General features: G+C 33.7%; 2 protein-coding genes across 2 annotated transcripts; one reads left to right on the top strand and one right to left on the bottom strand.

Annotated features, from left to right (window-relative positions):
* Nucleotides 1-2,101: 2,101 nt before the first annotated feature.
* Nucleotides 2,102-12,147, bottom strand: LOC111048650 (protein takeout). Its single transcript, XM_039440073.1, has 6 exons — nucleotides 11,857-12,147; nucleotides 9,435-9,527; nucleotides 8,295-8,442; nucleotides 6,025-6,158; nucleotides 4,302-4,451; nucleotides 2,102-2,526 (listed from the first exon to the last, which is right to left on the bottom strand). Exons 1-6 carry the CDS (start codon nucleotides 11,948-11,950, stop codon nucleotides 2,375-2,377), a joined length of 771 nt encoding a protein of 256 aa, XP_039296007.1. The 5' UTR covers nucleotides 11,951-12,147; the 3' UTR covers nucleotides 2,102-2,374.
* A 3,642-nt stretch (nucleotides 12,148-15,789) lies between these two features.
* On the top strand, nucleotides 15,790-23,214 carry LOC111057028 (cell wall protein AWA1-like). The gene is given in 3 exon segments (XM_039440074.1): nucleotides 15,790-15,822; nucleotides 15,825-15,863; nucleotides 20,984-23,214. Coding segments are annotated over 3 exon segments (1,938 nt in total). The 3' UTR covers nucleotides 22,850-23,214.
* Nucleotides 23,215-23,984: the final 770 nt, after the last annotated feature.

The following is a 23,984-nucleotide window of genomic DNA, read 5'->3' as shown; positions in this document are numbered from 1 at the left end:
AATATCGATGATCATTAGTACATGCTCCCTTGCACGTACCATATGATTTCAAAAGAAAAAGCAGGGGATCACAAACTATATCTGTCTAGAATTACAAAATAGTATCATTCATTATAATTGGATATTATATAAATATAATACAACTTATTAAGTTAGATTCTCTTGAAATATCGATGATACTAATATTCCATTTCATATTATGGATTTTCTATTGTAAATAAATTATAAATTTGGATATTGTTGAATGAATTGGAAATAATTTATGTTCTTATATTTTGAGTACAGTATCTCGAAGTTTTCTTTTTCTTTAAATTGGCTAAACAATGATCTCTTGAGTTTCATTAACATTCTCGACTTTTCCGAAAATTTGATGTTTTATAGGTCTAATAAATCGCTTCATAATTTTTGTATAAAAGCATAATTTGCAAATAATAGTTGAGACGAAATTTGTTCAACGATGACTTTCTTATCTCAGGTAATCTCAATTTCCACTTGTATTTTAAGCTTCTCACGTCTCCCACTATGATAGCTTTATCAGACATATTAATAATGTGATCCATCACTGTTTTGAAGTGCAGAGAGCCACTCGACTATATTCACATTTCAAAGTATTCATTTCTTGGAACACATTTGAAACTTGATTAATAAGTTCGTTTGATAAATATATGCCAAGAAGAATAGAATGTGTAACAACTCATTCCAATTTCAAGTGAAAGCACATTCATTACGTGAAAGCTGGTGATAAATGTAATTCAGTCAGTAATAATTGAAAGACATTCGTGATAAAAATTATAATAAGATCATTGATAATAATTTATTTATAATTTCATGTTCAAATAACGTTAGTTTTTACTGTGTTGAAAGCATATAGTTATAGCAGACACAGGTAAATAGCATCTTTACTCTATGGTTATAGTTTACAATCATGGAGTAACTGTCTTAAATATTAAACTGAGACTAGTTCTTCTATGATTCTAATTGATATATTCATAAGATCGTGTTCCATAAAAATTGAGCCATTGCAAGAGTCCAATTGAGTTTAATCATAGTATAAATTGTGCCATGGCATTTTATTTATTTATTAAAATCAACCAATGCACAAATCTATGTTATATTGTTTCATTATATCGATCTCTTCTGTTGTGAGCTAAAACAGTACCGAGTGCCAAAAAGCAGTATTTAGCGAGCTATATTATGATTGTTGGGGAAATGACTCTCTAGGATGAATGAACGACTAGGGTATTGAACGTCTGCTATTGGCCTAGATAAGCACCACCCACATTGAGTAGTTCCTATAAGAACGTAACAGAAATTGGCCAATGGCAGAACTTGATACAAATCCTATATCGCTCGCTCAATACTTTATATTCGGCTTCACTGACAGAGATATTATAAACTTATTAGATACTTTATATTCGGCTTCGGTTTCGCTGACAGAGATTTCCGTGTGACAACGGAAACTCGATTTTTTTATATTTTTATCTTGATTTCAGTATCGATATCTCAATTGATTCGTGGTTTGAAAACTTGGAGTCTTTTTATTCAAAATATATAATAATGTAACAACCACTATTATGACCTCACACAAAAAGTTGATTTATTCCAGATTTTCTTTTGTTCACTGTATAGCTCAACGTTTTCAATAAATATTTTTACAATTCAAAAACCTACATTTTTTGTTTTAAAATACTGTGGTTGCCTAATGATTGGTTGATCAATATTGAAAGAATCAATAGAATATTTCAAGGGAAAATAATCATACATTGGCTGATTATGGATGTAATTCCACTATTCAAACTGGGTATTGTAATACAGTTAAATAATTACGTAATTAATACGGTATTACTATACTAATAAGGTATGGTATTGAGGGCAAAGGTACACAGAAACAGACGGACGTAGGCATAAAAAGACGGAGGAAAAATCCCTCCCTTCCCTAGGTGTTCAAATGTTATATGCAATACAAACAGACGGTTGTTCCACGGACATTGTCTGCTCACGTCTGTATTTTTTCACATTCGATTTTTTCTCCGTTTGTATGCATACGTCTGTCTCTTGCTGTGTGTTTTCGCCTTTACAAAAAGACAAAAATAAAACGCAATTCTCTCAAAATTCTCAGAAGTTTTAATCTCATCAATGCAAAAATCTAAGAACACTTAAATTGAAGATCACAGTCGATTATAACGAATAAATAAATAAATTAAACGTGAAGCAATTCATAAATAAATAGAGTATACAAGGCCAAGCTAATGATAGATACAATAAATAAATTATGACTAAATAATAATGAGTCAATAAATAATAGTGCAAGGAGAGTTCAGCACGAACTCGATAGTTGGGGAAGGGGTTGAGTTTTGGAAAATGTGTTTTCAATTTATTTTGGGAAAAGCTTGTTGAATGGTGTAGTGGCGAACACTTTTCCTCCAATGTCTTCAGCCAACATGGCGATGACAGCCTCGATTGCTGGTTTCACTTCTTCAACGATATCTTTGGCATTGTCGTTCAGGAATTGGTTGGTGGTGCGGCCTGAAATTCAATAAGAAATATTAATAAAACAACTTCTAAAAGTGTTCACAATTATATGCTGTGACATGAAATCAATCGTTAAAATTATAAGCATTGTTATATGGATGCAAACTCAGTCACTCGGTAGGCCTACGCATTAATAGGGCCGCATTAATATAAGGCCGCTGCGATTTCAATTAATATAAGGCTAATGAATTGATAATTATTATTAAACGAAAATCCAAATTAAATGCTGTAAACCCCGAAGACTTCTGCTACTGCAAATATTGACAACAGGGTAAACAGCTAGATGGAAATTCGATGAGGCCTATGCATTAATATAAGGCCGCTGCAATTTCAACCAATTCTCGTCACTGAATCATCTTTCTCTTATTTCCGAGTTTATAATATTTCTGATGGTGCATCTGATTGTGAAACTGGTGTTACACATATTTCTAAATGGAATTCAAGGTGTACCCTCAGGAAGGGGGAGGGCAAAGACGCAGACGGCTTCATTGGATTTTTCAAAACAAATAACGACTGACGACCTCTTTTCTGGTGGCTTATTCATGAGGGGAGGGGTGCAAAAATGTTGGATATTTTTAGGGGGTGCGTGATTGGGCTTGGAAAGAATAAACCCCTCTGGTATTTCAAGAATAATAATAATATTCATTCATGCATCGTCTCTTTTCTGTTAAGGGCTACTTGTAATATAAACAGAAATACAAATCAAATGAATGAATGTCCAAAACATTTTGTGATAAAATCATTCAAAAGGGGTACCCACTGAGATTTGTATTTCCATTCATTCATGAAGGTACATTTTACATTCAATTTTTCGAATTTGTCAGTTACAATTAAAAAATCATAAAATTTGTCAGGTCATCAAATTTCCGTGAATATAATTTGAAGTAAAAAAGATGAGATCATCTTAATTATTCTAATTTCACTTGGTTCATTTCTCACACTGTATATCATGAGAAGACTCCTTTAATATTTTCCTTATTTTGCTAAGCTCATATCAGTGCGTAAATGCATTCTGCCGTCCTAATACAAATGTATGGAAAAAATAATTTTCCAAGAAAATATATAAATTTCAACGGAAATGAAGCCAGTTGAGCAGGTTGATCAATATTTTTAAAGTGAAAAATTAAAAAATGTCAACGTCTTTGCAGTTTTTGGAAGGAGAAAGAACTAACGACTCGGGGTGTGTATGCAAACAGAGAGCTATAATTATGACCGGTCAGAGCGTTCTCAGGAGGATATAGATATCGAAATATAGGCCTACCCTTCTAATAGCACTGTAACGCGAAACGCCTGACTGCTCTCTGTGTGCGTACACCCTTAGTGGCTATCAATACAGTAGTTTGCAAAGTCCTCTAATACTTGATACTTATATTTTATCCTTCAAACGCTCCATTCTATAGTTGAATTGGAATCTTTCTTTTAAATCACAAGGGCCAAGCCTTAAACAAAGAGTATTCATTCACTAGTTATTTTCGTTATAGAGTAACTATATATCGATATTTTTTTTCGATGTTTGTTATTAATTGATTTATAGATAAAAGGTACGGTAATGAATTATTGTACATAGGAGATGAATGAGTAGGATGAGAAAGGTAGAATGAACGATGGACGACATAATATGAAAGTAGATGAATGTATAGATCCATAAACTTTGTTTCGGGGGAGAAACTTTGTTTTGGATTTGTTGTTTCTCTCTCCAATCATTGTTTTGATTTTGTATTTGTGTAAATAGAATAAATAAATTATGTTTTCAACTTTTGAATACTTACTCAGGGTCTCGTCACCATTGAACAAGTTGGCAAAGTCGGCAGTAGCCTGTTGAATGTTGAATTTAGTGCTGATGCTCTTAGGCTCCAAGTATTCGTCACCCTTCTTCTTCACCAATTTCGTTTCAATGTTCACGTCGGCGGTCACAGTAGCTGTAGGCAAAAACATAATCATAAATGTAATTTTAATTATTATTCAGATTAATTATCATAATTTTATTTAGCGTATGGCAGATACACAACACATATAAAACTCTTGAGTCTCAAATGCCTACATACACTGTATATCTCCAATTTCTTTAATAACTTGTGTAGTTTTCGGTCACGAAAACATAAGTCTGTCTTACCGCCATTATTTAGCATTATTTACTAGTCCATTTAGCGTTAACCAATGTGCACCATGGAGGTGAACTAGCGTTACATAATAATAATAATAATAATAATAATAATAATAATAATAATAATAATAATAATAATAATAATAATTTATCAATTTGTGGACTGATATTGAATCAAAATTCGAGAATAGAATAGTAGGGGCTGAGCCTGTCTTTTCAGACCCAATCATTCTATGATTAAGTGTTTTTATTATAATCGATTAATAAATAATTGTAATGATATATGGAATAATGAAAGTATTGGAACTGCCCTCTTGAATAGTAATTGCAACGGAATTTTGAGATGGTAGGGTGGCGGGCAAGGCTTAGGTCAAACTTCGGCTATGCTCGTACTCAATTAGTAGTTTCCGTTGACAGTCTCAAATCAGCAGTGATCATGTTATTTCACCCTCGCTTGCTAAAATCTGGTTGATACAAACTGAGTGAATTGGAACTTGTTCTTTGTTTTCTGGTATCATGAAGATCTCTTCTTTTTGTCTCACTTGTCTAAACGTCTAAACTCTAAAGGCATATGGCATATGTAGTTCCATATGATTAATAAGTCAAGTAAAGTAAAGTATATGCCTCCAGGGCTCGTCCACTGATTCTTTCTTCTATTTAATGAGGTAAAAAAAGTCTGACTTATTTGAAGAATAAGGAACGTTACCCATTATTGACCTCATAACGCACACTATAGACAGTTACACACACACACATCAATTTTTGGCTGTACGATTTTCTGCCGTCCTTATAAATTCTATAAGATTAAACAGATGATGTCAAACAGATTATGTGTGACAAGTTTCATTTAATCGGATAGAATTCATAAGGACGGCAGTAGTAAGTCCAAAAATTGATGTATGTGTAACAGGCTTGGCTAGAACAATATTAGAATAACAATACATGAGAATAGAAAATAGCTAGTAACAAATGCATTTAATTTATGCAATTATTATTTAACGAAAATCTAAAATAAATTCTGTAAATCACCCCGAAGACCTCTGCTACTGCAGACATTGACAACAGGGTTATGTTAACAACGGGCTGGCAACCAATTTTTGGATAGTAGTTCTCTTCGAATTTCCAAAACCCTGTTGTTAATGTCTGCAGTAGCAGAGGTCTTCGGGGTGATTTACAGCATTTATTTAGGATTTTCGTTAAATAATAATTATATATTAATTAGCATTTGAATAAATGCATTCTCTATTTAATTCCATCTGTCATTTATGCAAGTTGCATTCGAATGAATGTACTACTTCTTTAAACACAATATTGAGTATTGCTTTGAGTTTGAGATGGGTTTTCGTAGTATTGAGTTTTGATAAAATAGCTTATAGTTGTGAACTCACTGAGATTAGCCTTGAAAAGACCGTTTCCTTGGATGGGCAGCACCAGAGCTCTTCCCTTGATATCGTAGTCAGCTTCCAGCCAGATCATGGGGATGCTGATTCTGCCCATGATTTGCAGCTTGTTCAGGTCGATACTGATGACAAAATTGAAACAATTTATTCAATAATATTCACGGAAGACATAGACAAATGTTGAGTAGTTATAGGTTGGATCAGATAGTTTGTCAGTAATATCTTATCTGAGTTGGGGAGAGTAAAAGCTCAAGCATAGAATGAACAATCTAGAAGTGTAGAAGAAGTATAGAAGTATACAAGTATAGAAATATAGTATAGGAGTTTTCTCTGTGGCTCAAGTTAACCTTAATTTTTTCTCCCGATCATTTCAATAATGTGATTTCTGCGAAAATATAGAATAAAGAATCAATCAATTTTTTTGCTGAAGATGAATTGTTTCCATGAGCCTCATGCAAAATAATGGGAAGGAATGCTAATGAGTGATGAATTCGATTCACCAAGATCTTCCACTTCTTTCAAATTCAAATTGAAAAAAAAACATAATTATTACAATATTTGATAACGCACTATAAAATATTAATCCTCCTATCCATCTGTGTGTAGAGGGGGGGGCTTTACCTTTACAAAGCTTCAACTCACCAACTATAATAGCTAGCTTACTAGCAAAAAAAATGTACGTCATTTTTAAACACGCAAATTGAGTACAGGGATATAGGAAAGAGGGCAGAGAGTGAAATGAGAAAGACAGTGCGAGAAAAATTGTTTAAGGAAGAAATACGGAGAAAAGTGAATGAGTGAGAAAGAGAGGGTAAGAGGAGTGATAACTGAGAGATTGATTGATTTATTGATTATATGTCTTTATTAGGGGCGGAGTTAGGACTCCAGATCCTCTCTGTTACACAACCCTTAGAGAGAGAGAGAGAAAATGAAATGAAAATGAAAATGAAAAAATTCTTTATTAGGCGGAGTTAGGACTTTTAAGTTCTCTCTAGAGATAGAAAGAGAGAAAAAAGTGATAGATGAGGGAATGGTAGAGAGAAGTGATGAGCCAGAGAGAATAAACCGTATACAAATATACGTAGAGCAGTACTAAGTACGGGAGAGTTAGATCACAAAATTTGGGTTTATTTGAATCGCGTTTCAATAGAACACTCGCCTATCCTGACAACATTCATTCTAGTTCATGTGAAAGAAATTGTCGAACTTTATTTAATCCTCACAGCCTGTAATTGCCTATTTGGTGTAGGTACCTACGACTTTTCCTACACTCTCAAAGCTAGTCTATATTTGCCTATTTGATGTAAGTACGTTTTTCTTATTGATAGTGTACCTATCAATTCAAACAGAGTTTTTTAGAGATGGTAAAAAATTCTTGAATTTATCAGGATTATCGCTGAATTTGAGAGTAATAGTCAAGTATATAGTCAACGTATAAACCCAGTAACTTACTTTCGTTTTTCAATCCCTCTTTTCAACTATCATAATGGAATAATTATTACATCTTCTCTATCAAGAAACTGAATAAGTAAATAATTTACGTTGGATTCCAACTTATCAATATCAGTTATCAATATCAGTTATACGTGTCCGTAAGGCGGGATGCACACCGGAGAAACGCGTTTCGTGAAAAAAAATTCAGGAAACGTGAAACGAAAGTTGCTCGCAATCGACTTATAAGATTAAGCAGGGAACGTTTCTTTTGTATGCATGCGCGAGTGAAACGGATTGCATGAAACAAGTTTCATGAAAGAGGGCTTCACGAAAGGCGTTTCTCCAGTGTGCATCCATCCCGCCTTACAGTGACAATATTATTCTCATGAGTCTAATGGGAGTATGGTATTATTGATAATCGCTCGGAAGGGCTGAGTGGAAATAGAACTTATGAGAATAATATTTTCACTGTACCGGACCGAATACTAACATGTGGAAACCCTGCTTTTTCCGTACAGTAGGCTACATGAAACGCGTTTCAATGAAACCCAAATTTCGCGTTTCATGATACACGTTTCCTCGGAGCGTAGTGTGCCAAACTACAATAAAAAGGAGCTTGAAAATATTACTTACATATCATACACTCAACCTCTCATTGGTATTGTTGAAATCATTATTTGAAATTCAATTCATAATTGGAATTAGGATACTAGAATACTGCTTTCCAAAATCTCTGTTAGCATCATAGAGCTGTATGTGTTGTAAGTACATAATTATTAACTATAAATATAATATTAGTAGGTTCTCAAGTTGTTTCTACTCACTGCACATTGTCGAACATGTAGTTTCTGAGTCCGAACACCTGAAGATTTTTCAGCTTAGCCTTGTAATTGACGGCTGGGGTACCCTGCTCCAGCATCACCATGGGAATCATGAGAGGATCGATGGGGGGAATGTTCAGTTCAGGAATACCTGAAAATCAAATTCATTATCGGTATTATCTTATAGAACCATCTTCTTCTTATTGTGCCTGTCCGCTACGAACGTGGGCGATCAACATGGCGATTTTCACTTTATCCACGGCAATTCGAAATATTTCTATGGAGCTTTTTCCACACCAGGATCGGATGTTGTTTAGCCAAGAAATTCTTCTTCTACCTGGGCCCCTCTTTCCAAAAATCTTTCCTTGGAGAATGGAGAATCACCTGGAGAACCATCAATCACTAATAATCAACTGATGGGTGGTGGGGGGGGGTAACATCAGATACCCTGTATGAGAATTCACAACTAAAGGTCCAAACTTCACCGTTTCATGTGAAAAATGATATTATAGAAGTACGAGTTAATCTATAGAGCTATTTTACAAAAATATAATTTTATCTAGTCAAAAATGTTAAGAAGAACAGTGTTGACAATTCATGAGGTATGTGAATAACTGTTGAGTTCAGAATTTTCCAAATAATTTGGATTAAAGTCAGGAAAACTCCATAATTCAGGTATTGGATGATATGAACATTAGGTAGGAAATATCATAGAGAAACAATATAGCGTAAGTAGATATCCCATGGTATAGGGAATTTATGTCGCAACTTTTACTGTTATCTCAAGCCGATTACTGTCGATTATTGTCACTTTTTACTGTTTCGTTGGGGTGAGAGTGTATGAACGGCACAATTTGAGAGACTACCAGCGTCACACAGCTTCATGGGAAAGAACTACATGAACTATCGGCTTGGGATAACAGTAAAAGTTGCTACATAAACGCCCTATACCATGGGATATCTATGCTATCGTTTCTCTATGGTAATATTCATTATATATGGAATTGAAATTAAATTGTTGTTGAGAAAATATAATTTTATTTGTTTTAATCTAAAATCTGAGATGCTGCTCATGTAAACTAGGAGTGTTTCATAGATCATAGATTCTGCAATGATCAATCAATAATTTTTCTGAAAACTCACCTTTGGTAATGTAGGGCCTGATAACCACTGTTGCTTTCTTGAAGCAGTCATTGAGGTTCTTGTCGTTCCTCTTGCAGATTGGAACGTAGCTGGCTGAAAAAAGTAGAAAGGGTTCAAAAATTAATGGATAAAATTAAAGAAATAAATATTCAATTAGGCATTATACAAAGGCATAATGGGAATCCTACTTTACTGATATACCGTATATATCATTCCGTATATCTTCATATACCGTATTTTTCATTCCCAATAATTCTTTTGATATATGTTTTTTATCATTGATAAATAAACAAAAACGAATAAATAATCGTGCATTAATTTGGAATGTCACTAACAATATCCGTTAATGAGAAATCTCTCTCTCCAATGGCGCTACAGCCCAAATCGGGCTTTGGCCTCAATTAAGCTTTGCCTCCAGCCATCTCTATCCATTGCTGCACCTTTCCATCTCGTCACACGTAGCATTTCCCTAGCGTCCTTAGCCACTCTATCCTCCCTTCGCTCTCTTGATCTTGTTAATGAGAAATATTTTTTTCAAATAATTGGAAGTTTTGTCACATAAATCTCACAAGAGTATACTGGAATGAATATGGATCGAGTTGGCTAGGTGTTGAAAAGTAGCCTATATATCAAAAATGAGTCTTGAATATCACAATTTTCATTGCATTGAAGAATATCAATAGTACATTGCCATAATTTATGGCCAAAACTATCATCTTCTAAATCATGGTCCAAAATGTAGCGGAAGAGACAGTGATTTTCGAGAGCAATGAAGTATAATAATCAGGAATACCCTGTCAAAATTGGAAAGGAGTTATTGAGAAACTTTCAATATACGTTGGTAGGTATGTCATTCGAATTTTCTGGGATTTCTGAACAACTAATCACTCTATAGATCCTCTTTTAATTTAAATAACGTTCTCATTTAAACCTGAATAAGCCCTTTGCATTCTACAATGAAATTGTCATACAGTTGGCAGTTTTGAAAATTGGTGTGGACCTATTAATGATTCTAATAATTTTCTGTATTTATCATGTAAGAACTTCTGTATTACATTATTTCTGGCTTACTCATGTATCCAAGTGGAAATATCAGTGAAGCAGTTTTGTTTTAAAACTTTCATAAATAAAGTATTCGACGATTTCTCCAGAAACATATCGAAATATTATTATCTACTCTTGTCTAAAAAAATCTAAAATATTCATATTTTATCCTAAATTTGAGACTCCTCTTAAGGACGAAGTATTCATGTCTTCGAACACAACTTATTCTCTGAACTGGAAATTGATTTATGACTAGCATGTAACCCGTGCTATGCACTGGAAAAATTTGGTGTTGTAAAATGTAATCTCCTTATGTCCAGGAAACATGAAACAGGAAAATTATTCATTACCTACTTTGTTCAAAATTACGTGGATAATCTTAATGAGAGTTGAAAATTCCCAGTATAAAATGAGTTTATTGTGTCTTTAACCAGCAGCCCCTGATTCAAGAGCCGCGCACGCTACCAACCAAGGTACCTAGAGCTAGAATACATTGTATTCTACCATGGTACATTGCTACCAACTATGCTACGGAGTCACTCGGAGAAAGCATTGTTTTGCGGAGTTTCTATAGTTACGTCAACTTTGGATCACTTCAATTGAATCAATTAATTGGATAAATTTGTTTCAATTACTGAACTATAATTGATTGATTGATTACAGGTAACCAGTGCTCCACAAGGGTCAAGCTTAAAATCTTGACGTAATATTGATCTTGGAGAATTGAAAATAGGCCTATAACAATCCTCGGTAAATTAAGAATCTATATGCAAAATTTCAAGTTAATGAGACCTGTAGTTCGGACGTGATGATGCGTCATTCGTGAATTTTCTATCCCGTACGTGTATAAGCCAATTGAATCGAATTGAATTTATTGCCAAAAATCACAAATACATATTCGTACAGTATAATTACCACCAGAGTATACAATACAAATAGACATAGATTGTAACTATTCTTTCTTTCTCTACTAATTATTTTCTTTATTAAATTATAGATAATCGAAATTTAAACTAGTACTCACGTAGGAACTTTGCGTCAGCTAATTCTTTTCTTTATTATATTATAGACTAGCAGATAGCCCGTGCTTCGCAAGGGTCTAATTAAAAACTTGACGTACATGATATTGAATAATTTAATATATGCTTATAACCATCCTCGGTAAATTAAGAATGTAAATGCAAAATTTCAAGTTAATCAGTTGAGTTCTGTAGTTGAGACATGATGATTCGTCCGTCATTCGTGAATTTCTTATCCCGTACGTGTATAAGACTATTATTTCCTTTATTTATATTATAGAATATATTATAATGTATAGAAGATATTAATAATATTTCGTTAAGTTTAGAAGTTACATGAAATTGAAAATAGTACTCACGTAGGGACTTGGCGTCAGCACCCTCCTGCAATGCAGCCACATACAGGCACAACACCACCACTATAGACAGACGACTCATTTTGCTGAACTCCATTCTCACCAAAGTGCAGTGCAGTGCGTTTTGCTCGCACCAAACTCAGAAACTGTAATGACTGAAACTGACCACGACTAATCAAATAGAACCCACAGCATCTAATACAAGTCACCCTTGAGGTGGCTCAATTATATATATAGCTCACTGGTCCCAATCCTGATTTCCCCTTCTAAATCTAAAGGGAAGTTGTCGTCAATATTACGTATACCTGTGTATACTTCCTCACAAATATACTCACTGTGAAGGCCTATGTTTCAAATACATGCATGTATATAGTTTTCCTTTATATATGTTTCCAATAGGCCTACACGCAAGTTTATCATTGTCTTCACTCTGTATGTTTGAGGGTTGAGTGTAAGAGAGGGCAGGCTGCGCCCTAACTCCGCCCTCCTAGGTAAAAATAAAGGCAGCTATTCTATTCTATATGTTTAAACTGAACTAAAATAAACATTTTTTTTCTCAATTTGTGTGCCTGTTTTTCCTCTTCAAATTTCATTTCAATGATAAGTAATTTGTAATTTTGCACGAATGGATTAATAAAAAGAAAATCTATAATATAATAAAGGAAAGAATTGGCATATGCACGTACGGGATAGGAAATTTATCATCAGGTCTTAACTACAGGACTGATTAATTTGAAATTTTGCATATATATTCTTAATTTACCGAGGATGGTTATTGGCCTATTTTAAATTCTTCAAGATCTCAGTAGGTCAAGTTTTTAATTAGACCGTAGCGGAGCACGGGTTACCTGCTAGTCTATAATATTTGTTTCAAATACACTCATATATCTTCCATCCATGTTTTAAATCATCATGAATATAGTTCCTAAATCCTTGTGCATTATTGTAATGCAGCTTCTGTGCATATCTTGTATAGAAACCTATATAATACAACTTGTAAACCTTAATCTAAACCTTATAAACCTCAATATAAACCTTGTAAACCAATATACAATTCTTAATAAACATGAACATGTCATGTATATAGTTTCTAAATCTCTGTACATTATTCTAAGGAAACAATTGTAAAATACCTGCTTGTATACCTATATAGATACCTCACAAAGCTACGTACTTTGTATAGGTACCTATGATGGAGTGGACAACAGGTTTTTTATTTGTTTTCGAAGAACGGCAGCACTTTTATTTCAACACTAATGATGTCTTTACTAAGAAACAGATATATAGTGATATAAATATTTAGGCTATTTGTAAAAAGTTCACAGATATTATATAGTCTATCTTTTCAAATGCGGACAATATAAACAGATATCTGCCTTCCGGAAGTATATTGAGCTGCTGTAGAATAAGCCAGTTATTGACGGTGTTCAGTGTATCAAGAGTTTGCTTATCTTTTATAGATCAGACAAGTTATGGGTGTTATTGATGTGTCGGTCAGGAGACAACATTTCCATGTTGTGGTCATTATGTCGAATTATCAAGGCTGTATCTTGTAAGTGTGTGTTTCTGTGCTGTCTTTCAAACAGATCTGAGTTGAAGCTGTGATAGATGATCAAGAAGCCTAAAGCCCGGGCTACACTAATCATGCAGATTTCCGATCCGATCACTGACGACAACGGCCTAGAATGATGCATGCCACACATGTCCGTCATGTGGTCTGTCCCTCCACCCTTCACCATTAGACATATCGGACATGAGTAGAATCGGAACGCTGTATGTATGATAAGTGAGGCCCGGGCTTTATGAGTGTTTGAAAAAATTCAATAGTTGAAATTTCATTTTTCTGTGCCTGTACGGCTGCATCAGGGAACCACTTTTATAGCCTAATATCAGTTTTTGATATGGTACTCGTATGTATTTTTTGCATATTTCACGTGACAGGTATTATTCATGCAGACAATTCATTAAATTTCGAAATGAATTTACAATCTCCAAATCAAGAGGCATGTAGCCTAGGTCCTGTATTAAAATATCTCTTACGAAGGTACCTAATCCTATTGATTTGATAGATTCTCATTCTCTACATCAAGATTTAGAATCATTACGATTCATTTCATTTTTTCAGAATTAAAATTTTGATAATTATTATAATTAGTGGTGCCCATAGCCAAATGATGGAGAGGGGTTTGGATGCAGACTGCGTCCTTGAAATTCTTGTGGGGCTCATAGATCCTGGTGCAAAAATAGTAAGAAATGGGATCGACCTAATTCATAGAGAAAAATGTATAGAGCTAATTTTATTGATGATAATTGTTGCAATGCTAAAATTACAGACACTTCAAAATACTAATAGTGATGATTAGTGCCGGTTGCACAAAAGCCGGTTAAATTTTAATCGTGAATAATTCCACGAGAACCAATCAAAGAATGCCTCTAATTTGTTATCGTGGAATTAATCACGATTAAAATTTAACCGGCTTTTGTGCAATCGGGCCTTAGTCTATCAGAGAGTATGAGTATTAGCTGTTAATACTTAATATATGTTGAAAATTATACCCATCAATATTTTTTTTATTTTCAATCTAGTAATAATTTGAGGACCTGATAGCATATTTGACTTAATTTTTAGATTATTCTTTCTTACCTCATCTCAGATCTCACTGCACACTTCATCACACATTCTCTTTTCCATGTTCTTGTTCTCTTCTTCATTTTCTTCGTCTTCTTTTCATTTCGGTCCTTGCATCAAATAAAAATGCAAGTGAGAAAGTTCAACAGGTAGTTGGAGACCGGTTTTGATTATTCACGCATCTCAATGTAAATGATAAATAATCCTACTCGATAATAAGGATATTTACAAAATGCACTCTCTTCCTCTACCCCTCACTCTCACTCACTCGCACACTCACTCCTCAATCACTCTCTCCCTCTCTCTCTCTCTCTCACTCAACAGACATTCGATGTCAGACTCAATGTCTTCATTAGCAGCTTCAAGGACTTCCTCTTTTATTTCTTTTATCTCTAATACTAGCTGGCCTATTCAACAGAAACTGCCAGAATTTTAGCATCTGATTTTTTAAAGTAATACAGTAATCATATATGACTAGTGAGACCACCGGGCTGGGGAACTCGCTCATGAACAAACGAACTCAATCTTTCATTTTTATAATGATTGTTTGACCTGTCTCTTGATGCTAGTTTAATTATTACTACAGTATAACATATTATATGATTTTTTCTCATTAGTATTTTCCTCTTTAACTGTGTTGCTTCCAGTGGGACTAAATTCAGTTTTATTGTAGCCTAATCTCATATCCATAACTACATACCACCACAACTACATACGGTACCACCACTACTACCACTAATCATATTGTGTATTATTTCTCTTATTGGTACTTATTTATGTACTCATATTCTTTATTATTCTTAATATTTCCTTTCATTTTATTTCTTATTTGTATTAATTTTCAATTTTTCTTCAACTTCTTTTCTCATGTCACTTATGAAGAAATTTGTGATATTGAATAGGGAACAGTTTTGGTCTATAATACCTCTTGTTCCCATACTTGTATGCATTTTTTTGTAAATAAATAAATAAAAAGACTTCACTTGAATGGGCTACTTTTTACAAATTAATAAAAATATTATGAAAATTTGTAGCTCAAATGACAGTTACAAATTTTCATATTGTTTATATTAATCTATAAATAAATAATTATTCAAAGCATATGTGTTGAAAATTTCAATTTGATGAAGCCAATCAAAAGTGATCGTCGAACATACAAAGTCCACAAACAGACAGCGACTCGAGGCTCTAGTTATCGTCAGTGAGAACTCGCTACGCTCGTTCAATTATGCAATTTTTCAGTTGCATATAATTAGTGTGACCATGGAGCTTTTGTGCTGCTGACTGCAGAGAGGTGAGCAGGTTGGATGTCCGGTGTCAATTATTCGCGTTCATTACTGTACTAGAAATCGTGAGCTATAAGTTAGTCGAAAAGTCGGAAGTGAGTTGTAGTTTTTTTTCAAGAAACAGGTAATAATCGTAAATGTAAACATGTACACGTATCACAGCGTACAACCTTGAATCAATTCGAAAAAGTTCAGCAACTTAAGTTTGCAGAACAAGTTATTACTTGATGAGTCATTCTATTCATTGAATTTTATTAGAAGATACTTAGATGATTAAAAAATCATTCTAATCAGGTTGATTCAATCAACTTGTTTAGAGCCAGAGTATTAATCGTTTTTCAATTTTCAAATTATAGTAGTAGATAAATAATAGGTAGGTATATTTTGTTAGTGGTTGCTATCAACAAGTTGTTTTCGAATTCCAATTTTTTCATGAATTGAAAATTATAATGTTTAACTGTTGTATCTCGTTATTTCTTGTTCAAAATATCAACTGATAATTTAAAATTATAAAATCATTTATATCCTAATTTATAAAGGGTACTCAGATTTATATTTTTATTTTTATAATACACCTATAATTTATACTATATTATCTATTTTATTGTATAATTATTATTAAACGAAAATCTCAATTAAATGCTGTAAATCACGCCGAAGACTTCTGCTACTGCAAATATTGACAATAGGGTAAACACTAAACAGCTAGATGGAAATTCGATGAGCGCTACTATACAAAAATTATTTGTCAGCCCAGGAATGATTCCTGTATCTTGCGTAACATCTTGTATGGTGTTGTCAATATTTGTAGTAGCAGAAGTCTTCGGGGTGATTTACAGCATTTAATTGGGATTTTCGTTTAATAATAATTATTCATTAATTATCATTTGAACAAATGCAACTTTCAATTTATTTCCATCTGTATACTATTGTATTATTATTTGGAACCAAATATGATTGAATACTCTGGGTTTTGGAGTAGAATTTATTTGTACATAATTTGCATTTTTTATACATACTAGATGACGAACAGATTTCAAGCGGAATCCTGTTGTATCTTCCGTTACAGAAATACCTTATAAATTGCTCGATTTTGATTGAATTATAAATCTAGATTATAGATTATTTTCTATTAATGACACAGTCATGTCAAACTGTTATTCATCATCATAATTTAGAAGATAAATTATTGCTGCTGAACTTCACATTCTAAATAATGAATTGGCTACTCAGAACTAGAATAGAGATAATCGAGCAATTAGCATTTCAATTGGAATATTTTAGGGGAGAAAATGGATAGTAATATGGAAGATGATATCTTCAGATTTTGATCATCTTTGACAATTAGTGAAGATTGTAAAATTGCTCGCTAATAGGATAACGAAAGGTAGGTCTAGTTTGGTCCTTTGCAACGATTGATAGAATATACGGTGGATCTACTTGCACTATGTTCACAAATATATATTTTTTCTCTTCACTCTCTTTCTCTCACTCTCTCTCTCTCTCTCTCTCTCTCTCTCTCTCTCTCTCTCTCTGTGTCTGGTAGAGAGAGAGTGGTAGAGAGTAATGAAGAGAGTGGTAGAGAATTTGGTAGAGTTAGTGGGAAGAATACTTCGAATATTCTTTCCAAAGAATGGACATTGATATGTCCAAAGCTCCGCCAATTTATGTAGATGCATAACAATATTATCTATTTCATCTATAGTTATTACAAATTGTTTTTTTTTCATATTATATATACAGCTCAATAATTATTTTCTTAATTTATATTTTGTAAATTCATCCATAATTTTGCTGTATTGTAAGCTATAGTATATAAGTGTATAAGCCAGTATACTATATTGTAATCTACATAAATAAAGTACTCAATCAAATCTCTCTTGCGGGTTGTGTGGCAGAGAGGACCTAGAGTCCTAACTCCGCCTTACAAAGGCATTATCCAATTCAATTTAATTCAATTCTCTCTATCTATCTATTTCTCTTATCTGCATGAGCAATCATATATTGTAATTTGAAAAATATAGCATAACTAAACAAATCTAATCTAATCTATTATAATATATCTGATTCTCTCCAAGATTCCTTCCGAAAAATACAAACTGTCAAAAATGGATGTGAATTTTTCAATTCAGAGCAAAATTCTTCACAAATAAAGTTCATAAAGCACTGCTTTTCTATGAATTCCTACTCTGCTAGGCAGAAAAGGTATAGCAGCCTATATTAATATTGGCAGCCTGGAGCGGTACCTCTTCCTCGGCCATATATCTTTTCTTATAGTTTTGAACTTCAAGTGGCATTCTATTCAAATAACTGCACTAGTTGCGTCTATTTTGTAGATTTTTTTCATGCAGAGGAGCAACCGATATAAAACATGGTAGCCAATATCAGTACAGGTATTTCTGATTCTATCACTTTAGTGCACCCAAACAGACTTCACTAGGAATAATATAGTGGTTTATGTATATAGTGTGTATAATTGTGTATAGTTGGAATCTCAAACAATCGAAGAAATTGAAAAATCGCTTATTTTAAAATGACATTAAAAGGGAATAGGTTTCAATCCACATATTGAACTCAAAGAGGATTACTGTACTGTATGAACCTAATTTTGGAATAAAACTGAGATAATAATCTCATAAACTCTATACCGTATATAATTTTATACTGTAGGCCTACTTAAATTCCACACATTCTGAATTATTGGAGATAACAGTTCCTAAAAATTCTATACACAAGGTACTCTCAATCAATCAGATGAAAAATTCTTTAACTCAGTCGAAATCTTAGCCACCATTCACTATAATCGGTTTAAATGTTATTTATAGAAATCGGTGAGATTTCTACAGCTTCTGTATTCAGCCTGCAATAAGAGCAAGTGAAGATCTTCTTGAAACTGTAAGAAGAAAATCATAATTATCTATTAGTGAAATCGTAGTAAGATCGACGGCTCGATCTCGATTGTTTGTGAAAGACTATATAAATGTTATTTCCTGAGATTAATTCTCCAGATTTGTTTTGGGATATTCACAGTGATTTGTGTTCGCCGTTACGGAGCTCATTAGTTGAAGATGCTGTATGTGAGTATTCACGTTTTGTTCGGTTTATTTTCGTGCGTATTGCGGTGTATTCTAAATAATTATATTGATACCCTACAAATAGTACCATAGTATTATGAAAGTGTAGTATTGTGTTTGTTGAAGTGCGGCAACTACCTACCATTTTCAAGTATTTCAAAGTTTTGTATTACTTAATGCAATTTCAATCAAGGAGTTATGTAATAAACTGTATAACGTTCATTGTTAATTATATCTTATATATTAAGATATTATTATAGGGATTGATTTGATTGATTCATAAGATTATTGTTGAGGTAGGCTACAAAGAGGCAATAATAATAATTGATTAATAAGACTTTTTGTGTAGTTGAGAAGTTGATATTGTGGTAATTATTCATATTGAATGAAAAAGACTAAGAAATTGTCAAAAACCACAGATTTCTGGGAAAATATGTGGTTTTTTGTCAATTTCTTAGTCTTTTTCATTCAATATGAATAATAAGAGTTGAATCAATATCGTATTCTCAACCCTGCATTCATTAATTATCTCATGATGGAACTGATGAATAAATGATCAAATAATTCCTCTCTATCAATAAGAATCTGAGAGTAAAATATATTATTTAATGTTTTTTATTAATAGTTAATTGGTATTGGTACCAATAAAGTTCAGCAAAGACTATTAAAGTTTCAATGAATTATTCACGCATAGCTTTATTATTTATTTTGGAATGGGTCTATTCTTTTCCAATTTATGTGTTTCTACTTATAACGAAAATCAATTGAATAACAAGTAAAATAATTTTGATTTCATTCAATAAATTACTTTGATCTATTATCTAAATTATAATCTAGAACTAACGGTACTACTCGTTTTACTATTAAAGTATAATATTTTAGTACAGAGATACTAGTATTTTTCATTGATAATAATTCTAATTAAAGAGAAACATTGAAATATTTTTATTTAATTTTCTCATTCTGTTTACCAAATTTTTAATTACAGTAGGCCAATTGATTTTCACATCTGCTACGTTACATCCAAATCTCTTCTAAACTATTCTCTAAGCTATTATCTTCCTACCTACTTGATAATTAACTTTCTCTAAATTCGAATAAAAGAGTACAGTACTTTTTGGAATTAGTATGCATGAGTATTTCAATCAAGCTTTGAGAAGACTCAAAGAATTTAGCATCTTCTGATTACACATTTTTGAACTCGATTCCAATATCGATCAATTCTGACTCATCTCTTATTCGCATGCTATTTTTGTTTAGTTTGTCTAGATACTTTTCATTCAGTGGGAAATAAATTATTTAAAATAAACTTGGAATGAACACTTGATAGTTTTATTATAAAGAATAACTAGTACACTTGTATTTTCTTTGATAACACAACCGGTTCCAAAATTAATTTACTAACTCTTAATTTTTTTCTTGTCTTTTAAATTATTTGATACTATTAATTAATATGGAAACAAATAGCATAGACTTGATTGTCAATATTATTACAAGAGAGCCTCCATTATACGGCTTTTGTTTTATCCTATATACTGATACCGGTCAATTTCAGTGCCACAATTTACATATTTTAAAGTGAAATATGTTTTATCACTTGGTTGATCTATAAATAAGTTCTGTGTTTAAAATAACTTCTACAATTAAATAAATTATGAATAAATTCGTGATATTATTAGATAACATGCTAATTTTGATTATGTATAACTACATCTCACCAAAAACAGCATCAATTTATAAATGTTATTGTTTCAAATTTAATTTGTGTCTCTAACCATTACAATTATCCAAATTTGGAAATACTGTGTTTTTTAAGTAGACTCTACTGTGAATGATTAAATTGAGGGATCAATATTTCATTTAAATTGGGCTTCTTGATACTTTTTATTAAATTTATTATAATAGTACCGAAATAGGTCGTGTCTCAAAGAAAATAAATTCTAGTAATTGTATGTGATAAAGTGTAATGGATTAATATTATTGAAAAACACAGTTTTATTTTTGTCACATCCTAGAGGAAATAATGTGGATGTGACAAAAATAAAACTGTGATTTTTCAATAACGGAAAAATTCCACAATATCAATAAGGAGTAAATATTATTTATTGAAATAAACATGCAATTTTGTTTGTTGCAACCAGTTGCTGTTCTTGATCATTGGTACACTACTGACCCAATTCGACTCGAGGGCTTTGGCACAGACAAACACTCCCACTACTTCACCAGGTCGACAACCTTTAGCCACCTACTCAGTACCAACAACAGCTGCAGGAACAACAACATACACTGTGCCAACAACTGCTGGAGGGACAACAACATACACGTATGTAGTTCCAACAACATCCGGAGGAGGTACAACAACTTACACGGTACAATCGTCTGGAGGTGGCACAACAACTTATGTTGTTCCAACAACTGGGGGAACAACAACGTACATTGTACCAGTTTCTGGAGGAGGTACGACAACCTATAGAGTACCAGCTTCTGGAGGTGGTACCACAACATATACCGTGCCAGCTTCTGGAGGTGGTACCACAACCTATACCGTACCAGCTTCTGGAGGTGGTACCACAACCTATACCGTACCAGCTTCTGGAGGTGGTACCACAACCTATACCGTACCAGCTTCTGGAGGTGGTACTACTACCTACAAGGTGCCAACAACTGCAGGAACAACCACAATACCAATCTCAGGAGGAACAATCCAAACCATCAAAAACCCATCCGGAACAGGAGTGTCAGTGCAGCAAACATTCTCTGGCAACTCCAATCGACCTACATTTGTCTCCACTCAGCAAACTTTCACATCAGGCAACTCTAACCAAACCACATTTGTGTCTTCCTTTTCTGGCAACAATCCATCTGCATTCAACCAGTTCATTGGCAGCAGTTCAGGTGGGTTCAACCAGTTTGGAGGGGCCAGACCAGCAGGATTCAATCAGTTTGCAGGAAGTAGCCCCACAGGATTCAATCAGTTTGGGAGTCAATTCTTTGGAAACAATTTTGGTGCAGTGGGTAATCCAAATCCTTACAGACCTGGTGGTTTTGTGCCATTTGTACCACCACAAAGTGGGGCCACAACATTTGTTCCATCACAAAGTGGGGCCACAACATTTGTTCCACCACAAAGTGGGGCAACAACATTTGTTCCACCACAAAGTGGAGCTGCAACATTTTCCCCAAGTAATCAAGCAGTAACTTCAAGTGGAACACCACCACAACCCTCTTATGTTGTGCCAATTACAGCCAGTCAACCTGTTTCTGGTGTGACAACAAATGCTGTCAATAAACCAACCAGTGCAGTGCCAACAAGTTTGCAAACAACCAGTGTGCAACAAGTTGCAGTGCCAACCAGTGTTCAGCAGCCAAGCAGATCCCAATCACCAGCTGTGATTGGACCATTCAGACCAGGAACATTTGTGCCGTTTGTGCCAATACAACTGGTCACAAGTGATGTGAAACCCAACCAACCAGTGGGGACTCCTTACAAGGGACCCTACAAACCCAACACTTTCATACCCAGTGTGCCTGTGGTGGATGTCAACTCTGAAAAGCCTCCCATCACACAATCCCTCACACCGGAAGGATCTGCATCTCAAACCGTATTTCCGGTCAAATCCCCAATTGCAGGAATCCCTCAACCTTCACCTCCACAGGTTTTTGGATCAGCTTCACAGAGTCCCTCACCAGTGAAATTGCCTCAATCCAGTGCTCCTCAACTCAGCCCACCTGGATTGTCCCTCAGTTTCTCAGGGCTTCTGGGGTTGGGTTCCTTGGCAAATAAACCAGCAAAACCAAACCCTGTCAACCAACCATTCCTCTCATTCCTAGCAGAGCTCTCCTCCAGTTCCTCGAAACCAAAACCACCGACAGGACCCTCACCTGGCTTCAAGCCCCCTCCATCAGAGGTCAATATTTCCCCTTTTGAGCCATCTGGTCCGTTTTTCAGTTTCAAAAGCTTTTCCAACAGACCTGCATCAGCCTATGGCTTACCAGGAAATTTCTAAGATTACTGTGGTTCCTTATTGCATTTTCAAGGTCTAGAGTTCCAAACCACCAGCTAAATGATCTGAACAAATTTATATTTCTCCTCAAATCCTAGTCAAAATTATTGTTAACTTTGATGGAAATTTATGAGATTTGACAACTGTTCTAAATTTGACACCTAATATTATTGCTATCATATTTTATAAAAAAAAATCGTTATTTATGAAAAATATGATTGATAAAAAGGTTCATGCATGTTTTGAATAGTCTACTATTGGTGGTTCACAATAAATTATGAATGATGTACTGATTTATTTCAACACTACTCTTGTAAATAGCTTACGGTTTTTTATTAAAATTAATTTTTTTCAAATAAAACTGAAAATTTTTGTTTTTTCCTTTTAGTTCTAGAATAACCGCCAGTAAATTGATTCCAGATATGAAAATTCTGGCTACTGAAGAATAGATTGATAAATTTGATAAATATGAGTTTAAACTGTAGATTTATCCACGAGAAGTCTATTAATAGGTGTATTCACTTGGACAATTTAAAAAATGCAGGTTGCAAAGCTAAAAACTAGGCTACATCCAATTTGATTTTTCATCTTCAAACTCATATAAGATTCATACAAGTTTATTTGTATAGCTGGAGTACTTTTAAATGCATGTATAAACATTTTTAGTTTAAACATATCTAAGTCCTTAGTATAAACATAAATCTTTAGTCTCTTTTCTGTTTAGGGCTACATGTAATATAAATAGAAATACAAATCTCAGTAGGTACCCTTTTTTGAATTATTTTATCACAACGACAACATGTTTCAACATTCATGCCATTTTCAAGTAATTCTTTATTTATTCCTTGCATGTGCATCTTCTGTATTGTAACAATAAAAATAATAATAATATCGAGTGACCTGGCTGGCTCAGGTCTGGTGTCAGAGTTTTCAGGTCGCAACTGATCAATTTCAGGGCCTCTGACATGACCTAACGACTGCTTTTTAGGCAGCCGGGACCGACGGCTTAACGTGTCCATCCGAAACACGGGAGTGGCCCGAGATGATAATCATTGAAAATGGCATGAATGATGAAACATGTTGTCGTTGTGATAAAATAATTCAAAAAAGGGTACTGAGATTTTTATTTCTATTTATA

This window comes from Nilaparvata lugens, chromosome 13, assembly GCF_014356525.2.
Source record: "Nilaparvata lugens isolate BPH chromosome 13, ASM1435652v1, whole genome shotgun sequence".
NCBI classification, from domain to species: Eukaryota; Metazoa; Arthropoda; class Insecta; order Hemiptera; family Delphacidae; genus Nilaparvata; species Nilaparvata lugens.
The sequence above is the reverse complement of the archived record's forward strand: the minus strand, read 5'-3'. Positions and strand labels throughout refer to the sequence as shown.